Source organism: Phasianus colchicus, chromosome 1 (genome assembly GCF_987193195.1).
Source record: "Phasianus colchicus chromosome 1, bPhaCol1.hap1.1, whole genome shotgun sequence".
In the NCBI taxonomy this organism is placed as follows: Eukaryota; Metazoa; Chordata; class Aves; order Galliformes; family Phasianidae; genus Phasianus; species Phasianus colchicus.
In genome coordinates this window covers 124,413,390-124,440,351 of record NC_143436.1, presented here as the reverse complement: position 1 = coordinate 124,440,351, position 26,962 = coordinate 124,413,390, and the positions used below count along the sequence as shown (strand labels likewise).

General features: G+C 39.4%; 1 protein-coding gene across 2 annotated transcripts in view; it reads left to right on the top strand.

The window, feature by feature from the left end:
* Positions 1 to 631: 631 nt before the first annotated feature.
* The window catches only part of EGFL6 (EGF like domain multiple 6), a 41,070-nt gene continuing 14,739 nt past the window's right edge, over positions 632 to 26,962 (top strand). The window contains exons 1-7 of one of the 2 annotated variants that reach the window (XM_031596086.2): positions 633 to 813; positions 6,668 to 6,780; positions 8,912 to 9,004; positions 12,008 to 12,127; positions 15,846 to 15,965; positions 18,520 to 18,654; positions 20,391 to 20,513. In XM_031596086.2, the coding sequence (XP_031451946.2) occupies positions 746 to 813; positions 6,668 to 6,780; positions 8,912 to 9,004; positions 12,008 to 12,127; positions 15,846 to 15,965; positions 18,520 to 18,654; positions 20,391 to 20,513 (772 nt within the window). In that variant the 5' untranslated portion in view covers positions 633 to 745. Of the gene's footprint in view, positions 814 to 6,667; positions 6,781 to 8,911; positions 9,005 to 12,007; positions 12,128 to 15,845; positions 15,966 to 18,519; positions 18,655 to 20,390; positions 20,514 to 26,962 lie in introns of both variants that reach the window. The other variant, XM_090125573.1, reaches the window with a different exon arrangement.

The window sequence follows — 26,962 nt, the reverse complement described above, 5'->3', positions numbered from 1 at the left end:
AACCTCCCCTGGTGTAACTTGAGGACATTCTCTTTCATCCTATCGCTGTTACCTGGGAGAAAAGGCCGACCCCTTCTTCATCACAGCCTCCTTTCATGGAGCCTTAGAGAGTGATAAGGGCTCCCCTGAGCCTCCTCTTATTCAGACTGAACAATCCCAGTTTCCTTAGCCGCTCCCAATAAGACTTGTGCTGCAAACCCCTCACAGCTCTGTTGCCCTTCTGTAGACACACTGCAGGGCCTCAATGACACAATATTTTGACACAATATTCTTGACCGTCAGAAAGCGTTTAGCAAGTAGATTAGTGTGAACGTTGCTATCAAAAAAAAGACATCTCCTCCTGCTGAGTGTTTTTATAGTGCAAGGAAAGCATCGAGGGATACTATTAATACGGCGGGGGGGGGAAGTAAAAATAAGTTCTATTTCATCTGAAACCCAGCACCCTACAAATGCTAGCATTATCCTAGGGAATACACGGCTTGGGAGGATTTAACCGAGGGCACACGCCCGCAGCTCCGTGCCCGTCCCGGGGCTGCCCCGCCGCCTCCTCCTTCCCCCGGCTCCTCTCGCCCCGCCCGGGGGTCGCCGCCGCCCGCCCCGTCCCGAGCCGTGTGGGCCGCGCCAAAGCGGAGGCGGGCCCGCCTCTCCACGCCAGGTTGATCAACTGCGGCTGGCCGCCCGCCGCCTTACCGCTAGCAGAGCCTTCGCCCGCCGCGTCTGCCGCCTCACCGGCCGCGGCCGGGCCATGGTGCCGGCTCCCGGGGGAGCCCTGCTCGCCGCCTTCTTCGCCGCCGCGCTGGCCGCCGCGGGCAGGTGAGCGGGGACGAGCGACCGGCCGGTGCGGGGTGCGGGGACGGGAGGGGCTCGGAGGGGGCTGCCGGGAGCTGGCGGCCCCGCGGGGGTCGGATCGGGGACACCGGGCGACGGTGAAGGCACGGTGACACCACAGCTGTGTCTCTTCCTTCGGGAGAAGTGATAGCTTCAAGACACTCTTGAGGATTCTGACAAGTGTAGAAAGGTGTGAGCTTTTCAAGTCTGTTCATTGCTTGTGTAAGTAGGTGCTTGACAAGGCTGACACGGCAGGTGTTTGTTGTATTCCGCGGTGACAGGTACGTGCCAGAAATAGAATGGCATTTCGGCGTGGAGCTGTGTCAGGGGAGGGCAGCTGGGGGTAAGGGGAAGGGTCTGCACCACAGGGCAGTGGGCATGGAACGGGGTGCACAGGGCTGTGGGCACAGCCTCGAGTGCTGGAGTTCAGCACTGTCAGACACAGGGTTTGATTTTGGGTGGTGCTGTGTGGAGCCACAGGTTGAACTCAGTGGTCTTTGTGGGTCCCTTCCAACTTGGGATTTGCTACGGTTCTGTAGTACAGTGAGAAAGGATAAATGAAACTCTACTCCTGATGAAGCCGCTCCAAACTTTCACCTTGCAGTGTAGATAAACCAAGTAAAAACCCACAAATACAACAGCAAATGAGCAGCCAGTAAGAGGAGGATGGACAGCAACTACAGCAGCAGTCTTCAAGATGCTGTGTGGCTTTTTTGCTTAGCATCAAAGTTATCAGTCAGTATGTTTCTAATCAAGCAGAAATGTGCTGTTCTAGCATCTTTGAGGCCAGCAAGTTGTCCACGCTTCAGGAATTCCAAACCTGCTTCTGTAGAAAGTACGTTTGCTCCTTACGGTGCAAACTGTCACATGTTCACGTTGATTATTTCTTGAGATGTTGTGTATTTGCATTTCAAACACACAGGAAGATGTAAAACTGCGAAACAAATGCTGTGTCTTCTGTTGTCGGAAAACATAACCTTTTCACACTAAGTTGGGAAATCCTACAGGAAACCCTGCTTAAGTTTGTTTCGTGGCCTGAAGGAGTTGGAAGGGACTCCTGGAGATCATCAAGTCCAGCTCCCTGCTAAAGCTTGTTCTTTACAGTAGATCACGAAGAAAAAAGTATTAGATCTTGAGTGTCTCCAGGAAAGGAAACTTCACAACCTCTCTGGGCAGATACCTCCATCTTCTACTAAGTCTATCGTTCCCCTTTTTGTACTGGGAGGAAGGGGAAAGAGGGAGCATTTGAAACATCTTGATAGAAGTCTTGGATGACTGGTGATTCTAATGTAAGAGAACGAAGAAATTACATTCACTCTGAATAGCTAGGAAGAAGGAACAGAAAATAGTAGAAATTAGAATTAGTTTGGAAAAAAATTTATGAATTATGCTTCTTTCTGTTTCTTAGAAGAGTGCCTTTCACATCTGGAGTATTTCCTGCTTTGAGCACTTTCTTTAAGGAATGTGGTGATAACAAGAAGACTTGCAGGAACTTCTGTGAGCCCAAACTGAGCTTTTTTAAAAAATATTTTGGGACTCCCAATAAAGCAGAAATGTCATGTGGAGAGCCTGAAACTGAGCAAAGGGATTTCAAATGTAGCCATTAAAAGATAATAGGGTGCATTTTAGTTTTACTTTAAAAAAGAAACTGTAGGCAAACTTTTTATTCTAGAAGGAAGTCTAGAAGTCTTCAAAGAAGCTTATAAAAACAAACAAAACAACCAAACAAAATGTTCTGTCATCTGGCAGAATGTATGATGCGAACTCATAAGAGAGTTTTTAAGAATTTCTTACAAATTCCTAAGTCGTAGGAGAACATTTTTTGGTCCTGAATAAATTTATTGGTCAAAATGTTAGGTTTGGTGCTAATTGTTTGCTATTAGCAATATTCAGAATCTTTTAGAAGCAAAATTAAAGAAATGGGTAATATCCTGTCTTTAGAGTTAACTGAAAGCTGCTAATAATATAACAGACTTTTTTTCCCCTCAACAGTGGGCAGCTATTGTGTGTGCAAGAGCTGGAAAAAAGTATCCTGTAGAGATCTTACGGAAATAGAGCACTAAATCTATTCAGCAGATGTCTTGAAGAAAAAAAAAAAAAAAAAGCTCATAAATGTGAAATGTTAGTAAAAGACAGAAGATTAGTAATGGCTGAAAACAAACAACTCTATTTTAGCTCAAACCACAACTGACTGTTAAATCAGCCTTTTAAAGACTTGCTCTCTTTTCATCTGCAGCTGTTGCTGCCATATAATTTTGTTCAGACAGGGAATAGATCACTCATGAATGCTGGTCAGGAAAACATGACAAGAAACTTTTTCCATTTTTGAGATTTTTACTTCCATTTACTTTAATCGTTATTATTATAATAGCTGCTAATGAGAATTAGAGTCCAACACAGCTATTAGCCCAGTTACTATCATAGAATCATAGAATGGTTTGGGTTGGAATGGACCTTTAAGATCACCTCGTTCCAACCTCCTGCTATAGGCAGGGACATCTCCCACCAGACCAGGTTGCTCAAAGTCCCATCCAGCCTGGCCTTGAATGCTTCCAGGGAAGGGACATCCACAACATCTCTTGGCAATCTGTTCCAGTGTCTCACCACAATACTGAGGATATTAGTTCTACTGTATCAACTAAGCCAGATCAACTGACACTAGAATCACAGAATCATGGAATGGCTGGTGTTAGAAGGTGCCACCAAAGGTCATCTGGTCCAACTCCCTGCAGTGAAGGAGCTAGCTCTCTCTACAGCTGGATCAGGGTGCTCGGAGCCACATCCAGCTTGACCTTGAATGTCTCCAGGGACCAGACATCTACCACCTCTCTGGGAAACCTGTTCTTTCACAGCCCTGTTTGCAAGCAAAGACTGAGGCAAAAAAGTTACTGAGTACCTCAGCCTTCTTGTCCACTATTACTAGATCAAAGTTGCTGTTAGCCTGTTGATCCATGGAGCAAGTAAACTTTCTGAACATAGAATCACAGAATCATTAAGGTTGGAAAAGACCTCTAAGATCATCAAGTCCAACCTTAACTCAGCCCCACTAACCATGTCCCTCATGTTTCTTGAACACCTCCAGGGACACAATGCTCAGTGCTTTGAAGGAAGCTGTCAGATCTTGTCTAAGCTTTTGGAATGTTCAACTAAAGCCAAGTTCTTCTTATCTCCTCTGAAGTTTTCATTCTTTGTAGCTTTTATCACCATGCACACCATATATAATTCACATTTCTTGGACATGAATGTAAAGAACTGTACATAATATAACCTGATAAAGCAGCAGTTAAACTTTTCTATTGCTACTGGAGTGTCAACTGATATACCCAAGATTCCCATCTCTCTTCTTATAGCTGTGCTAGTGGCTCACATTGATATTCTGCTAGACAAAATGGCCAGCTCCTTTTTTGTCACCTCAATTAATGAGGCCCTAACTGTAAAAGTTCTTATAATCCATCCTGAATGTACTTTGCTAGATGCCGTCTTACTAGTGTCAGCAAAGTCACAGTCACATAATACCAGTTTGCTGCAGTTTTGGTCTTCTGTATGGCTCAGTTTGTCACTTGCTACTTATTGTCCCAGGACTGTAAGTTACTGAGTCTGAGGACAGAGTACTTCAGCAGAGATGTGGAGACTGATTTTGCAAGATGATCTGCACAATTTGTCTTCACTCAATATTTAAGCTGTAAGTTTTTCAAGGCCAGGCATTGTTCTCACACCAAGTGGACAGTGCCAAGCACAGCTATCTCATTTAGACCACTCAGTGCTCCTTATGAAATCATACAGAAATATCATTTAGGAAGGGATAAGACATCTCTGGTTTGTATTACTTCTCCCAACGATGTCTGGAGAAGTCAAAGTGATTGTCTCACTACCAGCATCTATTTCTTTCATTTGTACAAAATGCTGAATTCCTGACAGCAATAGCTGAACTGATGAGTGATGTTTTTTTATGGATGGACTAACTTAGCAAAAATGTTTTTGCTCACACATTTTTGAGATCTGGGTGATTCGATTTACCTTTCCCACTGCCAAAGGCTGCCATTAACTTGGTGCTTCTTGTGGAAGTCGGAGCAAGTCAAAGGCCTTGTCCAGGGCAGTATCTAATAAAGTTCACCTGTGTTCATTTTATTTGCAGTATTATGGAAGATTTCCCAGTTTTAAAAGAAGTTTATACTGAAGATCTGTGGATATTATATACTTTGTAAAGGCATTTTTATTTATCTGATTCTGAACTGAAATATTAAATAAAAAGTTCCTGAGTGAGTCTGTCTTCCTGTGGAAATGAACATCTTCTGGAAAGTAATAAGATCCAATTTCCTCCAAGCTTCAGGCAGTTTAACCTTCCAGAGGAGTAAAAGCACTATCCAGTTGAATTCAGAGGTGGCTTGGGAATGAAAGCAGAACACTTTTACTATTACAGATAAAGTTCAGGGAAGCTTTCTAGCCTGTAAGCAGAACCTGATAGTTAACTTGCATACTCACAAGTGATGTAAGCCAGCAGCATTTGGATGAATAAAAGGAAAAAGGATTCTTTTACTGTCAGTATATCTAGAGGCAGAGTGCTGATACACTGATACACTGATAGACACCTGTACAGGAGATGTAGTTCTTCCATACACCTTTTCTCCTGTCTCAAAATGGGGTATATGTAGCCACATAACCATGGGGCTGATCGCAAAGGCTGTGTGGTTGAAGTGTGTGTATATATCCACTATTTTTAATAGTTTCCATTAATGATGTTTGCAGTAACTCTGCCAGTAAGAGTGCAACCCTTACAGGTAAGTGCCGGAGGATATGTATAAAGTTCTACTGTCAGGTGTTATCAGCTGCAATACCATTGCTGTGCATTAGGCTAAAAAAAAAAAAGCAAAAATTCCTGGCTTGTTGATTTTTTGTTTACTGTGGGACATGCTGTTGCTATATATTGCCCTCTCAGCACCCTCAAATCACTTGATACAAAACCCTCACAGAGAAGGTATTTACTGTGTCAGAAACAGCACTTTGAACTCTCTGAAGGAAGTACATTTTGAGTTACTGCCTGGAAAAAGCAACAGAGATAGAGGACTTGGGTTAAAGAAGAGAATGTTTTAAGGGGGACATGCATGTGGTATAGACAAGTTAAGCATCAGCAACTGGGAGATAAGAAAACCGAGGTCACTGCGCCCCTTGCAGCAGAGACTAAACCTAGAAGACTTAGGCTGCTGCATATTTCCATCAGACTTATAACTTTGACAGCTAACATCACAGCACTTGATCTGCAGAGTAATTTTGAACCACGCTGAAGTACAGAATGACTAAAATGGCTGTATGGGCAGGGAGTTGCGTGCAGCCAGGGCACACAGTACTCTCTGCGCTTCTGTAATTGAGGAGCACATGTGCACTGGCTGTGAGCCTGCAGGGCACTGAATTTATGGGGCTGACTCTATGTTTGGGAAGGTGCTTTGCTGTAGAATCAGTAGTTTGTAATCCGGAACAAAACAGCATCACTGATTCTTCTGATGCAGACTGGAATAGCCCTGCTGACTTCACTGAGATTAAAAAAGATTCATTCTAGCAGGGGACCTGGGTCTATTTTTTTGCCTTTGTCATGTTTCTCATTAAAAGAGATTTATGGTGTGCAGCTGATTTATTGCAGGTGAGATGCTCCCTTTGCCCCTTACTCCAACTGAGTGCAATTTCACAATCTTGTCAAGAAATGCTATTAAATGCTCCAAGGTTTGGTGAGATGAAAATGCCTGACAGTGGATAAGACATTTGGGAAATGCACAAAGGACTATAGGGCAGAATGGACTAAAGTGTATTTGCCTGCTGGAGCTCTTCTTTGTCCTTCCTCATGCAGCTCAAGAGCTCGTGGGCAGCTGGTGACTGTGAGCCAGCCAGGAGTGTGTCGCTACGGTTCTAGGCTGGAGTGCTGTTATGGCTGGAAAAAGAACAACAAGGGCCACTGTGAAGGTAATATGAGCACTTTATGCTTGTTTCTTTTCCATGTCTGTGTACTTGGTACTAATAAAGGGATTTCACATAAGGCTCCCAGAAGTCAGAGAAGGAAAGTTTGTGTGGGATTGAAATATATTGATTTTTTGGGAGAGTGAAAAAAATGTGTTTGAGATTTTATCTCCTTAAAAAAGCAGAGCTTTAAGTAAATGACACCAGGCAGTAAAATATAGATTCAAAAATTCTTAAGTCCAGAAGGGACCATCTGTTCCAACCTCCTGCATACTCAGGCTAAGAGATTGGAAACATTCAGTGCCTCTGCTATTACAGCTGTCAAATAAATGCTAAACATGCAGCATCTTCTGGTGCTATATATGGACGCATGAAATCAATTGCCGCCCTTTATCTTCAGAAGTACACAGCCTCTGAGAACCAGGAGGTTTAACTTTCTGGAGCTATAAATATAACCTAAGCAATAGGTGCACCTGACTTGATCTTGGGTAGGCAACCAGTGTTCTGATCTGTGGATTGTTGGCTTAGTGGAGAGTCAGTGAGTAGACATTTGTAACCTGTTACAAGTCCCAAGAGGAAGTTGATGTGGACTCTCCTAGCTCTACTTGAGCAAAACGCAAAACAAAAATCATAAAATATGTGTTGGAAGAATCTCAGATGTTGCATCTTTGCCCCAGTTTGACGTTATATATCTAGTGATTTTGAACATAGGCTTAGAATTAGTCACTGCTAAAAATCCTGATGTTCTAAAGGGAAAGGATCCCAAAGTCTCTGCTCTGTATAGCATGTCAGTTGATAAAAAAGTGACAAATGCTCTTATTAATATTACTGCATTGTTTAATAGCAGCTTAGATTTGGTGCAAGTGAATCAATGAAGGGAAAACTGGCAAACGTAACTTTGAGGAACCAATGGAGTAAGCTGTTATGTTTTAAAGTAATAGGTTACTTTCATACTAAAATCCAGATTTCATAAGTTTTAAGGTGATTCAGTAGTGTAGTAGTAGTATCAGGTGATACAGTAGTGTACTCCTGCATTGTTAATCAAAATATAATGTTGTTCTCTGATTCAGAGTTAAATATTCAGCTGATCTCACATTTGTTTTTCAGGGATGATGTCAAAATATGTCTATCTTTCACAGATAGTGCTTCAGTACTTGTGACTGAACCTTTAAATGTAGGGAAGGTGCTTGAATTAAGCAAGATGAATTTGAATTATGGATTTTAATTATGAATTGTGATTTTTATCTATATAGTAACTGACATTATGATTTTACTGTTTCCTATATTTCAGCTAGCAGAGTAATTACAGAAAGTGGCTGGATGCACGACTTGGTGCATATTTGTTTGCTGATTTTTGCTAGAGCTGATGCTGATTTAAATACATTTGGATTGCTGTTCCTAAAGAACACTCATTTTGATCATCATATTGACTTTAGGAAGTCTATCCTTAAGCCTTACAAAAACCTGCATTTAATTTCTGGCTGCTGATGAGAGTTAGAAAATTTTTGTTCTTTAATACATCCAGAGTAAGCCCAGCCCTCTCATATAAACCTGATGAAATTGTGAATATTGGTATGTGTGGTAAGGACAGGTGTTTGATCATTTGACAGATGTGCTCTGGATATTCCTCTGTGGAATGGACATATTCTCAGATGTAAGTGAGGAGATCCAAGAGTCACTCTAAGGTCATCTGACTGATTTTCTGACTGCAAGAGACTGCTCCTGCCTCTTGCCTGCCCCAACAGCCAAATGTAGCAAATGGGGCTGCTGGCTAGCTGCTTCTTGCAGGTGGCTTCCCAAAATAGAAAACAGGGGAAAAGAACAAAGTATGTGCAGAGTATGTAAATGTGCATCAGAAGTATGGCAGAAAGGAGCATTGGGGAGGGTGCTAAAAGGGGGCCCTTCTTTTCCAGGTATTTACAAACTGGGAAAACTGTTCACCCATGCAAGCTGTGCCAGCATCCCTGTTCTCCAACTGAAATAAAGCATTGATCAGTAGCTATGATGTCCAAACTAGGGAGAGGTCTGGAGAATGCTGAATTTCCATAATAAATGTTTGGACAGTTAAGCAGAGGAGGAGTTCTCAAATAGAATATTTCTAATTTCTTCTTTTTCTCTCTTTGCCTGATTCCCTCAGCTATCTGTAGACATGGCTGCAAGTATGGCGAATGCGTGGGACCAAACAAATGCAAATGTTTCCCTGGATTTACAGGAAAAACCTGTAATCAAGGTTTGTGCACATGGGAATATTACTCCAGAAAACAGACTGGTGATTTCCTGTCTTCTTTTCTTTTAATAGGGATTGTCACTTTCCAAACTTTTCAAATGAGACCTTTTCTTATTTACATAGCAGAGTTTAGACTAGTTTGAGGCTCTTACCTCAAAAAGGGTGCTGGAGATGCAACCTCTAAGCCTCCTTCAGCAAACAGGAGTTTGAACCTATATCATGTATTTCCTTCAGGCTGGTGACAAGGGCAAACTGTCTCATAGTCAGAAGATTAAAGCAACAAGAGATGATACAGAAAACAAGAAGAACTGAAAGTCAAATCCAGAAATCATGCTATTTTCTTAACCAACTTCCTCAGAAAGACGTGCAATTATATGCTAGATGTGTAATTTCTCAGTCAAATTTCAGATGACACATTGATGACAACTCTGTTTTTTGTTGTTGTTGTTGAAATATTTGAGACCCCTGTATGGGATCAGATGAAAGGAGTGAGTCATTGTGGATGAAGAAGCCATTCTACTGCACTATTGATGAGTGAACATGGAATAAGGACCCCAGAAACAGATGGGGTCTATGCATGCTACCTTCCTAAGCACCTGTAGGCTTTGCAGGTTTTTTATTGATAAGTTCTTTCTCAAATCTAACCTAAATTTCCTTCTTTTAATTTTAAGCTATCCCCCTTGTCCTGTCACTGTCAGAACACGTAAAAAGTCAATCCCCTTCCTGTTTATAAGCTCCCATCAAGTACTGGAAGGCCACAATGAGGTCTCCCCACAGCCTTCTCTTCTCCAGGCTGAACAAGCCCATCTCACTCAACCTTTCTTCATAGGAGAGGTGCTCCAGGCTTCTGAGCATCTTCATGGCCCTCTTCTGGACTTGTTCCAAAAGCTTTTCATCTGTTCTGTTTTGGGGGCCTCAGATCTGGACAGAGTTCTGCAGATAGGGCCTCACAACAGGAAAGCAGAGGGGTACAATCCCCTCCTGCTCCCTGCTGCAACCTCTCTTTTGTTGCAGTTCAGGACAGTGTTGGCCTTCCAGGCTGCAAGAGCACACTGCTGGCTCATGTCCTGCTTTTCACCTATCAGGACACCCCAAGTCCTTCTCGCAAAGCTACTCTCACTGAGTTTGTGTCCCAGTCTGTATTCTTATTGGGGATTGCCTCAACCCAGCTACAACACCTTGCACTTGGTCATCTTAAATTTCATTAGATTATTGTGTGTATACTTCTTAGGCATGTCCAGGTCCCTCTGGATGGCGTCCCCTCCCTTCTATTGCATCAACTGCACTTGCAGTACTATTGCACTTGCCGAAGGTTCGGAGTTTGAAGCTTTGTGGAAGTAATGTATAGAACTACATGTGCAAATTGCCTGTTATTTCCTTGGGCTGTCCTATCTTTATGGCCAGGAAATTTTTAGGAAAGTGGAGGCTAGAAATGCCTCAGAGCTATTTCACTTGTTGCGGTCTCAGAGGTGTTCGTCTCCCAGTAGCCAGGAATACTCAGAGACACTTAATGTACAGGCAAACATAACCTTGGTCTGTCCTTACAGCGCAGTGTCCCACTGAGCAAGTTCATCATGAACTAACTAAAATAAGAGAGATAGGGACCTCTATTAGTCTGCCTCTGAGTCTGAGCTAAAATTACCTTATCTCAGTTTCTCTTTTAGAGCTGTGCACGCTACCTCTGCATTACTGTGCATTGTGCAACACAGGTGCAGCTAAGCACTTTTGAAAATGTGCAGTTGGAGTGGAATAACTTCTGTCCCTTCTGGTTTCTTTGTTACAAAGTCTTGGTTTGTTAGTGGAACTAAAGTAGCATAAGAAGTCCAATTGATTCCCAAACTGATAGGTTGTTGTTGTTTTTCAAACAGACCCTATATTTAAAAACAGTACACTGCTCTTTTTCTTCCCTGATCTAAGCTGTAACAAATAGTTCTGTGCATATATAGGTATCACAAAGTTTATGAGTGGTCTGGAGTTCATTTTCTCTGATCTGCAGGGTGCATAGATGTGAGAACAGCTGCTTCTCCTATTAGAACTGGAGCTGCGCAAGCGCAGTGCTTGGAGAGTAGCATCTCTATTGAAGTTATATTGTTGGTCATTTGTGGTGTTAAGTGCCTGTTGAATGGGCTGTATGTGCTGATCTATTCTGCTAATAAGTTTTGTCTGGTTGCAAACCACGTGTCAAAATAGTAGAGACAAAGATGTCAATTCACGGAAGTCACAAGCACAGATGTTGTTCCTTTGTTCTAGGACCAGTAGCACTGATAGCAGTGCCAATACCACGTAAATTGAACTTGGTGAGATTCTGGTTTTCTCCCTGTGAAAGATAACAATGGGAATTTGAAATCAACTTAGCTTCTGGCAGAGTCTTTTAAATTGCAGATTGTGAAAAGGTGTCAAGATGCTTTTATTCTCTGGATTTTGAGAAACTGAGATTTCTTGTACTTTTATTCATAGCATGATGTAATTTTTTTTATGTACTGAGTTTCATCTTGACTATACCTCCCTGCCCTGAAAACCTTGGCACCAACATGTGCACTCAGGGAAAAAAAAAGGAAATCTTTGTTTCTTTGTTTCACTTTATCTGAAGCTGATTTTCAGTTCTTAGTCTAATGTTTTAGCCCTTTTAGAACAGAGGTCATCTGGAGAGCTAACATTTCCAGCTAGAATAAGAGAAGCCTGAAAGAATAACTCCCAGAAAATATAGCAATTGCATTCTCTCCTGACCCTTTCACCTCTTTCTAATGAGCTGCCGAATGTGGCCAGAGTTTGCATTAGTTTTTCAGGTGTAGAAGTCTATGTGCAGAAGTCTATATGTGATAGTTTTCCAAGCATTCTTCCAGACAGATGTTTGCTGCATTCTCATTTTGCAAGAGGCTGGCTCATTCTCAACTTCATTCCCCTTTTACTGTGGGGAATTAAAGGCATTAAGCAATATTATAAGCCTATACACATTAATATAAACTTATATATACTCAACTCACTTCATTTCAATGACTTCTGCAGATCTGAATGAATGTGGACTGAAACCACGTCCCTGTGAACACAGATGCATGAATACACATGGCAGCTACAAATGCTATTGTCTGAACGGGTACATGCTCATGCCAGATGGCACATGTGCAAGTAAGTAACAGAGTTGACAGGGTAGGCACACCAAGATCACCTAATCACATTTGACCCCAGCAAAATTTCATTTTGTGATAAAAGGATTTAGCTCACTTAGGCTGGGATTTTTGCCTCAGCAATTTCGGTAATGTATGCAGCTGACAGAGGTTTTCAGATTGACCAAAGTAAATTAGGTCATAACTGTATTTCTGGGATCCAGAGGAATTTTTGTCCTTTTAGAAGTAAAAATATTTGATAGTGCTATGAAAGACATTACATAAGCTTGGTGCACAGCCTTGCTGTTTCATCTGTTGAATGAATGAATGAAGCTATCCAAGCAGTGCATCAATACTGAGTATAGTTTACTGTGCTGAACTTCATGCCATAACTCTTTGTTTTAAATTTCTGCATGTCCTGAATAATTTATTTTCTGTGAGTGCTGATATGCTGCCCACAGTTGCTGCTGGCTTCTTGCTAACATTTGTCTGCTATGCTAAGTCTTATCTGAACTGTATTTCTGCCTATTTTCTTTGTGGCTGAACAAGTATTCTGCATTCTCAGCTAGACTGGTTTTCAGACTCCTTATTTTTCAGTGACACCATTTTGTTTCTGAAAAATACTTTATTTTTCCCCCTTCGCAAAACCACTTCATACAGGTAGTTTTGCTTTGAATTTCACAAAACTCAAGGTAGCATGGGGACCTTTTTAGAGGCTGGACTGAAGCAAATACATCAGTGAGACAGGAAAGCAAGTTGATCTCAGCAATTGAACAGCCTGTTTGAGAGATCTGTCCTCAACCAATGAACCTGGCTGCATCAGGTGTTGCACAGTCTGTGGATAAGAGAGACAACCTAAACTCTGAGAAGATTTGATCTCCAAACTTTGTAGACAGCTATTCACCAGACAGAGTGTCCATCTGGTGAGTTTGCTGTCAGTCTTGAGATACTTAGAAAAATATGCAGCCTTGGCAAAGGCAGGACTGCAGGGTCCTGCAGGTCTGGGGCAAACAGAAAAGCAAGATCTCCTAGTTTCTGTCCCTGTTAAGGCAGGAAGACTGAAACTACAGCAGAAAGTGTCTGGGGCCAGAGCTTTTGGAGGCTTCCCCTTCCCTGCAGTGAACGGTGCATCTTACCAGCAGACAAGAGCTGTGGATTCTTTGAAATTCTAAGAAATGGATGTATATTTCTTCTGTTTCTTCCAAGATAATTTGTGTATCTGCTGACATCATACACTGAGCTGTTTTCAGCAAGGCCACTACATTATGGACAGCTGAACTTCAGAAGCCAGAGGTACTGTCAAAAGCAACCTATCCTTTGAGCCCACTTCCCTTTGAACCCAGAGGGTATTGATCCTATTTTGTGCTATCCATTCCCCAGTTCCACTACTCTGAGCATGAATGCTCTGTACAGCTGCTTGACTGAACCAAGTCAGAAAACTAGATCCAGATTGCAACTAGCCATTTTTGCTGAATTAATTTTAAGTCTTCGTTCTGAATGGGTTTCCTGATTTAGGAAACTGTGTTTGTACCAAATTTGTACAGAAATCAGAGATGCGTTGTCCCTTATTTAAGCCAGTACAAAACAAAAAAATTCTCAGCAGTGGTGGCCAGTTCAGAGTATATATGAAAAAAACTGCCTGAACAGCTGTGAGCCCAGAAGCTCTTATTTCATTTTGGCACATAAACATTATTTTCCAAATAAGAACAGTGGAACCCTGACAAATAGTGATACAGAATGAAACTAAATTTCAGGGGAAAAAAGTGATTTTTCAATGGACAAGAAGTCTTCATGACTTCAGGAGACAAACATAATTGAGGAGACAAAGACCTGTGTGTTCATCCATCCTGAGCTTCTTTAATTTAATCCATCTGTCACCTTCCACTTCCAAAGAGATTTTGTATTTTTTTAAAGCAGAAACTATGAATATGAAATGAAATAATAAACTGTTTATTCACGTAGAAGTTATTCTTGGTTAACTCTACTTGACTCCCATCTCACTTGATGCTAACTGAAGATTGTACTCTTATGAAAAGCTGGTTCAACTCACTACTCAACTAACTTATTTACTTTTTATTATATTATTATTAATAAAATTTTTAATTATAATTTTATTCAGGCAAATGTTTTGAGCAAATGTTGCTCCTTTTAAATCAAATTCTCTGTGATGTAAATCTCCTTAAGAAGCAGTACATCTAGTCTGAGCATTCAGTGTGATCTGGGGAACCATACCAAGTACTGTGGAACCAGATGTAGAAGGGTATCAGAAGTGCTTGGGTTTTGACCACAGGGAACCACTTCCTCATATAGAGAGTAGGTTAGTGCCTAACACAAAGTCATCTGAATTCTGCAGGAATTACTGTGCTAAATCGTAGCAGTAGTTTGTCTAAGCTAATATTCTGTCTTAACTTGGCAAACAATAGGAGCTTCAAACAAAAGAGGAAGAAATCAGAATGACCAATTAAAGAATACTTAGTAAGTTTCTTTGTTGTCACTTAGGAGATAGATAACCGTGACAAAAGTATGTCCATGTTTTTTAATCTTGCCTGCTGCTACTATGCACATCTTCATCAATACTAAAATAAAATTCTATTTCAAATATAGTCAATTTTATCACTTATTCACAGAGCATAAGCAAACCAGCTTAAGAAAAATAATTTTAGCAGCAACAGTATATGTATTGTATTAATTTTATATGGCTGTAGCCATGGGTACCCCTGCACACATCAGTGGCTTTTCTATGCACTTCATTGCACGCATTTTGAACCTTCTTGTGCCTCCACCAACGAACAAGTTGCATTCTAAAATAAAATTAGTTTCTTTTTTCCACTTAAGTGATGCGCCAGTCTGGCAGTTGGTTTTGTCTCAGATTACTTGACAACTACTCCAGACCTCCCAGTTAGAAAGAACCTATATAAAGCTGTGTTTCCCTGAATGCAGTAGAAGTGATGAAGAGGAAAAAAATACCTTGGCATACATTCCAACTCTTCTAGTAAACACTTCCAAATGCTGCTTCTCTCCCTGGCATCATAGTACTAATGCATGCAGGATATTTTCAGGATTTTAGACTTAATCTCCTTGTATACTTACTACATTTGGTCTGCTTTTCTAGCCTCTCACAACGCTCTCTCAGACAAGATCTAAACACATTTTTCTGTTTAAAGGCTGATCAAAATAATTTCCAGTAATTCACACTCCTATCCAGTCTTGGACAAACAAGACTTGTGTACTGACTAGTGCCTCTATAGATTCAAGTATCTGTTCTGTAAAGGATCAAAATAAATTGCACTTTCAAAGTCCATCAGGTTAAGTAATTTTTAAGTAATTTTAGGAATCAAGGTCTGTACTAAAAGCATGTTAAATGTTAAGAAATAAAAACATTTCTGTACTGTACTGCATGATAAAAAGCTGAAGTGATGGAAAATGTAAAAAGCCTTTTTTCTAGTTTGAGCAGTTCTGTCTGTATTTAAAAGATAATAGTAAGTCAGAATGGATAATGGAGGAAAAATGAGGAATAAGAGCAGACAGGGAAAGAACAAAATGAAGGGGAGGGGGAGTAAAAGATCTATCTCATGAATTGTATTGTTATTATGTTAATGTATAGACAGCTTGACTAATGATGAATGAGATTTTGTTGTTCTAATTATTTTTCTACACTCAATCAGATCTAAATTAATAATGAAGTGTGTGTTACTAGCCTAGATTTTTGCTCTTTTTGTTATTTTAAAAACTGTTTTCAGGCTCTAGGACCTGTGCCATTGCGAATTGCCAGTATGGTTGTGAGGAAGTCAAAGAGGAGGTACGGTGTCTTTGTCCATCAGCTGGCCTCCATTTGGGACCAAATGGAAGGACATGCATTGGTATGGTTAGAGAGCTCACTCTCAGCTTCTTTTCTATAGGAACCCCAAAAACTCAAGAGTTTGGGGAAAGAGTAATAAGTATTTATCCCTCCTCACTAGCTTTACTAATGTTTCTTATTACTTACAGTGTGATGCAAAATTTGCATGCTTTTTAAATAATAATTCTTATAATATAATTATTTGGGCTAGTTCCTTCCACAATAAATAATCAAATGTTTTGACATATACTGTAGTCATTAAGAGATTCTCTGTTTCTCTGAAATTGCTACGTGCAATGTAGGACGTATATGTCCTGGTAGCATAATGTATTATAAGATTTGGGAGTTATGTTTGAGTGTTTTTTTCTGTATTGTGATGACCCACAATAGGAACTTCTGTATTTTTCTACAGAAAACTCGACATCATTTTATGTAGGGATTTCCTGTGATAAGGTAGCATTGCTTCATAACAGTTGGTACTGTTTAGTGACAACAGTTTTACGCTGCTATCTGAAAAGGCAGGACTACAGTTTTGCAATCCTGTGCTGAAATGGTACCCATTTTAATACTGAAGCTAAGCTAACGTTCAAAACATCAGTGGACATGAAACGAACCCTCCAAAGCACGGACCAGCCCAAGATGGAGAAGAAGAGGCAGTGAAGTGCATGTCAGGGAGCAGCAGTAGCAGGCTGGGTGACATCTGTGATGAGGCTGGTTCAGGTGTGCGAGACCTCTCAGTACGTGCAGGAGCAGCACAGAAACATTTCCAAAGCTGGAATATTGCTGTTGCTGGTCATCACAAACAAACCTGAAGGGCTACGGAAGCATTTATTTTTCAGATTGGATGCTCTCTGCTAAATTGTTTTAAATTTAGTAGAAGATTGAAAATTGCAGCTGGGAAATATTTCATTTCCTAGAGTTGCCCAAAATATAAACAAGTTTTTGCAATGAGTTCTATTTACTACAATGTCTTTAACAACATACCTGATTTCACCTTGCAGTATGGTATTTCTCTAACAATTGTACTCCAGATTATGAAGGGTGGCTTGGACAGGAGGAGTAACTGTAGCAGCTCCATGTCAGATTCTGCTTACCAATACTTACTGTATTGGTAATTTCCAGTGGTATGTCCACGTTAAAAAATGTTTTAAATGTTGAGAAGTTTGACACGTAAGATATAGAAATGAATTTCAGTTCTAATGCCAAAACAATATTATGCTTAACGTTTCAAAAAACAAATCAATGCATCATCCAAGAGGCAGTGCTGTATACAAGGACAGTTACTATATGAATCACTCTCCTTAATGTACAGCTATGGTATCAAGTCAGGTATGAATAGCAGGCTATTTTTTCATTTTTAGGAACTATTAGAGTGAGCCCATACAGATATTTTGCTTAATTTCTAAACTGTAAACACTCCAACATGAGAACATTATTTCTCTCTTTCAAATGAAATGAATTTGTAATTGGAAATATTCAGCTCTGAAGAATCAGCAAGGCTCTCTGACTACCAGCAAGCAAGTTAATTTTTGTTTGAATTGTTTAAGAGCTACTTGAAGGTGAACACTGTTGACATATGTTATTAAATAGAATCAAGAAGATAAGTGGTTCTCTTCCTGAATTATTCAGACAGTTATTTTTATTCTCTTGTATTGAGTCTATTTGCATTTACCTTGTTTGCCCAAATGGATTTGGAGGAATGCTGGTACATATTGATAGAAGGTAAAACACACAAAAAGGTATATCCAGTGGTTAGAAATAGCATATCCCTTCTTGCTAGACGACTTGTGTTAGGTCACTCTTTTCTATCATGTTTTCTCTATCTCTAAAGGGAGAGAACAACTTCCTGCTTTATAGCATGCTGGGTGCGAAAAAGATTCTAAGATACTCTTAATACTTGAGTATTAGTTACAGAAATGTTATAACAGGTAAATGTTTGAAGATCCCTAGCTATTTGTCTTAGCTTAATCCTCCTAAGAAGCTGCATTATTCATGAATTAAATTGATAACATTTAATTATAGTGACTATTTAATAGTGTTCATTTCCTCCCATACCAAGCTGCCTTATTACTCCAAAACATCTGCCACTGTTACCTCTTGCTGGGCAGAGCACTTGCAGTCTGCAGTCTCTACCTTGACTTGGTCCAGCAAGGGATGGTGCAGTGATTCAGCAGGAAGAGCTGCTGCCTCCCCTCCTTGCTGCTCTGTTTCCTGTTTCTCTTAAACTATTCACTGATGTTTCCTTTCTCAGAGAAATCATGGAATTTCAGGAGTCCCTCCCTGTCCTATTTTGTGACCTTGCGGGAAATCATTGACCTCTGTGGAGAGTCCTTACAGCCAGTATGGCTTTTGCCTTGTAGGGTCTCAAAATCTTCCATTAAGTTAGTGGACGTTTTGCTGTTTCATTCATATTTAGACATGCAAAAGCCATTTCCAAGTGTATTCATTATAGGACTTATTTATTGAACACTGTGTGATAGCCAAGACCAAAGTATAGCCGTGCAAATCCCAACTAGTTCCTGCTTGACTGTTTTAATTTCTTTTGGATCTGACCGGCATCCCTATTCCTGCTCTAGATATTGATGAATGCTCCACTGGCAGAGCTGTCTGCTCTTTCAATCGCAGGTGTGTCAACACATTTGGAAGCTACTACTGCAAGTGCCGGCTTGGTTATGAACTGAAATATATCAGTGGCCATTATGACTGTGTAGGTAAGACTTAGCCCATGTAATTTATTTCTCCACTTTTATTTTTTTTCGTTCCCACATAATGCAACTTTCCCATCATTGTCTGAAGTATATTGGCCTCATCTAGAGATGCTGCCTTGGAAATGTCACTAAGAATATTTTTTATGACTCTTGGAGCTGTCTTGGTTTTCTCTGTGGCTTTATTAAAAACTTGATCACTGGTACTTGCAAATTACATTGCCTCCTTGTACTAAATCATCTTTAAGCCCTTACAAATGATGTGCAAAAGGGTGTTGTATGTTAACAGTTGACAAATTTCAAGAAACTGCTAGTTTTGGTATAACTGTAGTTAAAGAGCCCATTTTGTCCTTTTGACTTTTAACCTTTGATGACTGAACAGTCTCACAATCTTTTTTATTTTCTGTGTGTAGTTAATGAGCCATGTGAATCAAGACAGTTCATAACAGTAGAAGTAGTTGTTTAGATGAATAGTACAGAACCTAAAAAAAAAAAAAAAAAGTATGAAAATAGTAGGTCTTAATTACTTTTCAGGTCTTTTTTGCATGTCTGCGTTTCTCACAAACAGAAATAGAGGAAAAATTTTTATTTTGATCTACCCAGAAGTTAAAACAAACATCAAAACACCTTTATTTCTGTTTCAGATCATTAGCTAATGGTGAAAGAATGGGAAATGGTAAGGTTCTGCAGCTGACACTGTGGCTGTATTGTTCAAGCAGTTCACTAACTGAGAGCCAGCAAGGGTTAGAACAACAACACATCCAAAAGCAAATTCATGTTTTCTGATTTTTTTTTTTTTTCCTTGAGATTGGCACTTAAGGGTGGGAGGGAGATCTCAAAGCAGGTTTTGGATACTGGGTACGGGAATTAGAGCTTTGTATTGTAAGTAGCTCCAGTTTTAAAGAGGAAAAAATGCTGACTTTTTTACACAGTATGTGTGTATGGGGGAAAGATTAAGAGGTCTCAGTTGTCCAGATTTTATCATTTTATCTGGAAACCTGAATCTTGCTCTCAGAAACTCTGTTTTTTTTTCTTTGAGTCAGTCTTTCCACTACTTGTGTCCTACTTGACCTACCTGGAATCTAACAGCTGCTAAAAATGAAGCAATCTGGGTAAAATGCTAATGGTTCAAATATTTGTACAATCACTTGACTCCCTCATGTGGGAGAAGTCAGAAACGTGTTTGTGATGTAGCAAAATAGTGATAAAGGAGAACAAAATCTGTTACTCTTTGTGCTTGTACCTTTTGTTGTCAGCTAAACATAGTATTTTCTACTGAAAGTCTAATTGTACCTTTTTCATGCAACATCATATGTATGCCTCAAACATTAGAGGTAGAGAGAAGATCTCAAGATCTTGGCCTGTCCATTGTTAGTTTCAGTTTCATTTCTAGAGTGAATGAAAGAGTGGGGAAGACTTGGTGAATTATTTTCACTGACATTACACATTTTGCAATGGATTTTGTTAACAGAATACAGTGCTCAACCTACAGTTTGAATCCTGTTCTCATTCAAAAGACAGCAGCATTCACTTTGCCTCTACTGGGATGCTTTACGTAAGCCTATAGCTGTACGGCTGGAGCTGAAACTAAGCATATTCTCTTATTCATTCTTCTGCCTCCAATGGCCTCTGGACCATCTTAGCACTAGTAACTCTAGTGCTTACAGTACAGCTACAAGCAGGCTATCATGAAGCTTGAGTATCAGCAGAGTTTTCACTAAGGCATTTCTGTCTTTCCCTAGATGTAAATGAATGTGTGACAACCGCACACAGGTGTAACCTCCATGCAGAGTGCCTCAACACAGAGGGATCCTTCAAATGCAAATGTAATCAAGGCTACCGAGGAAATGGATTTGATTGTTCTGGTGAGTACCTCTGCATGCCAGGAACAGTACTATCTTCCTTTTCTGCAATAATTTTTGGTTACAAGGACTTTTCTAGGAAAGACCATGCTGAAAAGTACTATAATATCTACCAGAGCAAACTTCCCCACATAATCATTTATTTATTATGTGTCATTGTGTAGTTAGCACAAGTATTATTAGCTCAAATGAACTTTGCCTATGAACTTTGCCTTCCCCATAGTATCACTTGAAATGTCAAGTAGAACAGAGAAGAGGATTATTATGAAGAAACAGGGAAAATAGCTTTAAGCATTTACTATTTTTTTTAAATTTTCACAACTAGCCTCTGGGAGGGCTACTAAATTTCTTCCAGAAGAGATTCAAGGTAACTTAGAAAAAAAATGAGAGAAAGGAGGAAAGCCATGACTCCTGTACTAAATTATCTTTACTTATAATTTTGCCTTTGTCTATTGAATATTGAAGACTTTCTTTAAAGATATCATTGTCTGTTTCTAACTGCATGTGACCCTTCAAGAAGAAAGATGGAAAAGGCTGCCCTTTAGGTTTAAATAAATCTTTTTACTTAGTATCTTCACTGAAGTTAGCAGAGATTTTACTCACAGTATCATTAGAGATGTTTTCCTCAGGAGATATTCAAATTTTTTGAATAAAAGATGTGCAAATATTTTTAAAGCTCTTTTCTATAGAAAATGAAATCTACATGATATATAAACCTTTTTCTTTCTCTTTTTTTTCCCCTAGTAATCCATGATCAGATATGTGTTATTATTATCCATGAACTTTGATGTCCTATGAGTCTCTCTATTACTACTGTTCCTACTCTCATCATAATGGTAGTTGAATCCTCCAATACTGCATCAATGTTGACATTTGCAGCATTTGGAATACACTTTATCTGCATGAGAGTGTATCAATCCTAATCCTTTCTGCATTTAATTTTAAATATACTCACTCTGTATTGGCATTGGTTTAAAATCAGTGGTTCTGACTCCAAAGGCATTCGTATCCTTTGGCTCTGAGGTCTGACTTATTTTACATTTTTTTCTATATTTTTATTCTATAAGACTGTATTGGGCATAAATTTCGGGGTTTTTTTAGTATATTATGAATTTGGCAGTGCTATGCCAGAACTGTATACATGCATACATACATATGTGTGTATATACATATATATATATATACTGCATAACTATATGTGTTTATATATGTTTTCTCCTGTGGTATACTCCAGGAACTCAGTGTATTCTTGCAGGTGTAAAAGTTTGAGGTATTTATTCTTCATGGTTTTATTACAGTGTCTCTTAGCAGTCATGCCTTGGTGCAACCTTGAAATATAACTTAAATGTTCCATACTTTTTTTAGAGTTGTGCAAATACAATTTTTAAAACCCAAAGTTGGTCTAAGATCTGAGATATCCCAATGAAAAGTAAAGTGAGTAATAAGCCCAGTGAAGAGCGTTTTATCTATTATTAGTAACTGAAGTTATTTTAGTACCTATCACTGTAAAATTGGGGCATGCTAACATATATTAAACACAAAGCAAGTGGTTGCCTTAGTAGGGCTAAAACTGTATTTGGGAAAATAAAAAACCATGAAGTTTAACTCCTAAGTTATTTTCTGTTAAGTTTCTACTTCCAGTGAAAAATGTTGACTTTTGATGAGGAGAACTAAGTACACAAAAACTTGGCTGGTACTGAAAGGCTTGATTTGGACCTCAGCAAAGTTTGGAAGGATTGCCAATCTCAAATTCCAGCTATGTGCCAGTTTGCTTGCTAGACTACATCCCTTGTGATTTACCACTGCAAGTGACTATGAAAGAAGGACACAATGAATCTTGAGAGCTGGGTGAATATCAGACAAATTGATAATACACATCTTAGCGTGGTTCTGTTAAAACAAAGTAAATCATCAATAAATGTTGTGCAAATGTATCTCTGGGCAAAAGGGCTTGCATTATTCTGCTTTTTCCTTTTTAATGAGAAGCTGAAATTTTCAAAGGAAAATCTCATTTTGCCCTAGTTATTCTTTCCTCAAGCAGAAACAATGCAAGAGGAATGCTTGCTTAAATATGAACAAAGGAAATATTTTGCTTATGGAAAGGCTATCACACAGTTCTTAATGTCTGGCCCTGTTAAAAAAAATGCTGAAGATGGATAATTTCTTTTTTTCCACTGGCATTTCTATTAAATTGTTCACTCTCTGCACACTTCCTCATGTCCTATTTCTAATTACTGTTTCGTTTGTTGTTTAGAAGAGGAAGAAGCTGTGCATTCGTGAACTTAGAACATGCTAAATAGAAAATAAATGCAATGCAGGAGAGGATAGAGGAATAAGATACAGCAATGAGAAATCAGAGCCATTGGCAGAAGGTCAAAAAGCAAGGGACCAAATACAAAGAAGAATACACGAATAGAGAGAAAAAAAGTCAGAGGTATATACACGTGAAAAGCAACAGTCCTAAAAAGAGGCTGGATTCTCAGGTGGTAGTTCCCACACAAACACTGCCTTTCTTTGAGGGAGAAAGTTGATTTTGAATGTTTCAATGGTTCATTTATACTTGAATTGTCAAAAAAAAAAAATTAGCAATGTAACAGAGGGGGGCAAGATGAGTTTTATTTGGGCAAATGGTTATTCAAATAGTGACAGAAACACCAATTAGATATAGCAGTATACACTGAAATGCAAAGTTTTCTCCATGTTATAAGACATTTGTGGAAGATCTTTGGCTTCACTGAAGTCAGAGGAGATTTTACTGTTGGATTTGATAGACTGAGAACACTGTCCTCAGAATGTGGGGGATTGAGGCTGTGGCAGTGACTGCAGCTTTTGCAGCCAATTTCAGCTCCCAGCAGATGTGCCTGGGGTTCTGCTGCAGATAAAAGAAGAGCTTCTCAAATATGCCCTCAGTACTGTATATAATTACTCCCATAGGGTGACAATCCCATTTCCACAAGGAACCATTAATTCTTCATAGCAATTGTCTGAAGTATATAATGAACTGGTTACCATGGCAGCAGCATTAGTGTTTTATAACAAATGAAAAACATTTTAATATATAGCTTAGTTTTCAGACTATGAAATGAAAGGAGCTAAGCACATTGTTTATAATGAAACTTCTATGACAGTATCTCCTCCTGCTACCAAATAGCATAATAAGTGAGATGATATAAGATTCATCTTTGTACAGAAGGTGGGGGGATTTATGCAATTTATATATCAATATGCCAACTCAGCAGAAAGCTGCTGAGACATCAAGCTGCAGTCAGTGCTGCTTGTTTGAATATGACCCGAGGTTGTTCCTTTTATCCATCCAGTGTTCGGATAGATGTGAAATGTTGGACGCTATTTCTGAACTGTCTCTAGCATGCATTTATTTGGGAATTTATAAAGTGTAAGTTCTCCAATGCTCCCTAAAATGGTCCTAGCCATTTCCACATTTGGCTTCTATCTTGCTGCAATCTGTTGCTTTTCTCAGGTTCATATGTTTCCTGATTTCCTATTGTGAATTGAAAAACCACATTTCCCTCACCATATGCTTCAGTGTGTATTCCAGCTTTTATTTAAGAATAGGGTCCCGGAAGGTTCCATAAGCAATTAAGATTCCTGGGGAAACATGAACCTATCTTTAGTTCACTTTACTTATAGGAAACTGCAAAATAACAGGAAAATGCAGAACTAGCCTAAAGCCTCCATCCTTCAGGCATTGCTCTTAAAATGTTAACAATGGCACTCCTTTTAATGCTCTGCTGCAGACAGAGGTTTCTGTTCTTCATTATGCTTTGCTTTGCTGGATATCTAAATGGCAATACAAAGCCACAACGACTCTCTTTGTCCCTTTTATATTACTCAAGTTCCAGTTTTGCTCACAGGGTAAACCTATATATGATTTTGTTCTCTTATTAATTTGCCTGTATTGAGAAAAGTTTGGGTTGGCATCATACAATTTCAAAGTTTAAAAAGCCATTCTAGTCATATCACTTGTCTGGTCCTTATGATTCAATTCAATATAGACTCAAATACTGCTGTCATCCCTTGATGTGTAATACTTAAGATGGTGGTGCTTAGAAGACCATAATAGTCTAGAATCTCTGTATTAAATTATGTATTAAAACTTCAAGAATGTCTTAGGTTTCTCTGAAAGAGATATCCTTCACTATGAGTTCTAGAACTTTTTAGAGTGAATTCTGAAACTGTTGATTTAATCTGTAATCACATCCACAGACTCCTAAATGCTGTAAATGGTTGTCTGTATTGCTTGTCCCCTCTCCCACTTTTATATACAGAAGCTACAGCTACAAAAGAACTTGAAATCTCAAGGCTTATCACTGACTAGGTTTTCAAATCTGTTGCTCAGTGCAAGGTGAAAACAGTGCAGTGTCTGTGCAAGCAGAGTAAACCATCTCCTGTTGCAGCCCTCCTGTACTCAGAGCCCTTTCAACATCAGTTGAAGTCACAAGGCGTGTGTGAGGAAAACAGATTATTGCCTGATCCTCTCCTGTACCATCCCCAGAGCATTTCCCTTCACACAATACAGCACAGAGGCAGGAGGTTGGCATCTGTTCTCCACATTTTTTCCAACTCAGCTTTCACTACTTAGTCATTAGACATACCATCTATCTGTGGTCTTATAGTCCTCCACAGCAATAGATGTTAGAAGATTTATTTCTAGCCCTCAGCCACCATTTGCCTTTGTTTTTCCACCTCTTACTGTAATTCCTTCTGATTCAAAGAAATAAAATACCTTTGGAAGCTGAGATATTTTTCATACAGTCTGTATTCATAGACTGTACAGGAACAGGAGGTCTTGGTCTGCATGCTTCCCATCAGAAGGTGCATAAAGAGTAGCTGATATGAAATGCATCACATTTCTTTTCAGTTTCTAAATTCTCTGTGCAATCACAGAGATGCATAAATGTGGAAATGTCAGTGAGAAATACCTGTCTATTTATGTAAATGCAGTAGCACAAAGGGTCTTGAGATACTTCTGCCTCAGCTGTGGTATCTCAGCAACCTGCAGGTGCATAGGCTGTGGTTTCTGCAGGAGAGACTGAGTTTTAGGTGTCCTATCCTTAGACTGTTTTATTCTTACTGCAATTTATGGGTAGACATAAAAAGCCTTAAATCCATACCTCAGGCTATTCTTTAGCTGAATACAGATTAGAAGGATACCCATAATATATCCTGAACTATGCTTGGTGTCTGGTCCCTCATTGTCCAGGGTATAAGATATGAACATGAAGATTTTCTTATTTCCAGCAAACTGGAGTCTGCAAGAATGTTGGGATTATACGCTTTCATCCCTATATTTTGTCACACCTGTCAGTTGATTTTCTACACTGCTTAGTTTTGCACATACAAGAAGATTGGTTTTCTGACATCACAGAGATTATTATGTTAAGCTGTAAGAATTTTTCATTTCACTGGGAAGACTTCAAAGTAGGAACTAAAAGCAGGTGTTCAGGTTGCCAAGCAGTCGGCCTGGCGTGAAAACTTCCATAGCATGTTTATCAACAGCCTGCAGCTTCTTGTTACTGATTGTCAAGAGGAAATTTGTTTGGAATGAGTTTCTTCACGATAATTTTCATTGCTGCATTCTGAGGTTAGACTCAGAAAACCACAGCAGTTAAATTGCATATAACCTTGAGAATATCATCCTCCAGGGTTAAGGCTTGCTTAGTGGAGTGTTATTAGAGTTAACTTGCAAGTGTTTGGCAAGCAAGGCTATAAGTTTTATTCAAAGGACAAGAAAAACAAAATTTCCAGTTTTTATTTACTTCGTGTTTTGTTGACAATCATTTATTTTATGCCTCCAACTGCAATTTCAGAGAATCTCAGAAAATCTGAACCATCTAGTGAATTAACTAAAAGTCTAATTGTACTGGCATACGAAGTGGAAAATGTAGCTGCATTTCCTTTAAATAAAATCTGTCACTTTTATTAGGATTATATTATCCAGGAATTGATGTAAATTCTGGGATTTTTCCCCTTTTCCTACTAGGCTATGGCTTTGTTTCATTAAGTGGTGTTTTCTCTTCTATTCCTCTTTGCTTATATGAGAAGAAACATATGGAAAAAAGTATCGGTGAATCATAGAATATCCCAAGCTGGAAGAGACCCACAATGATCATTGTGTTCATCTCCTGGCTCCACACAGGACCACCCAAAAGGAGCCCTTTGCACTGCTTCTGGGTTTCATCACTGCTGGAAAATCAGTTCTGGCTTCCTGCATTGATGGAATTGTATCTTTAAATGGGTTTCTGTTAAAAATAGTCCCTCATTCAAGCATTCCAACATAGTTTGGTGATCATAGAGAGAATAATTGGATTTGAAAAGAAACAAAACGCTTTTGTCTTGAGACACAGTATATTGAGAAGAAAAGCATAATGTGAAAATCATGGCTGCTGAGTAAATAGAAAAATATCCTCTTATCACTAAGCATTTTGAAGTTT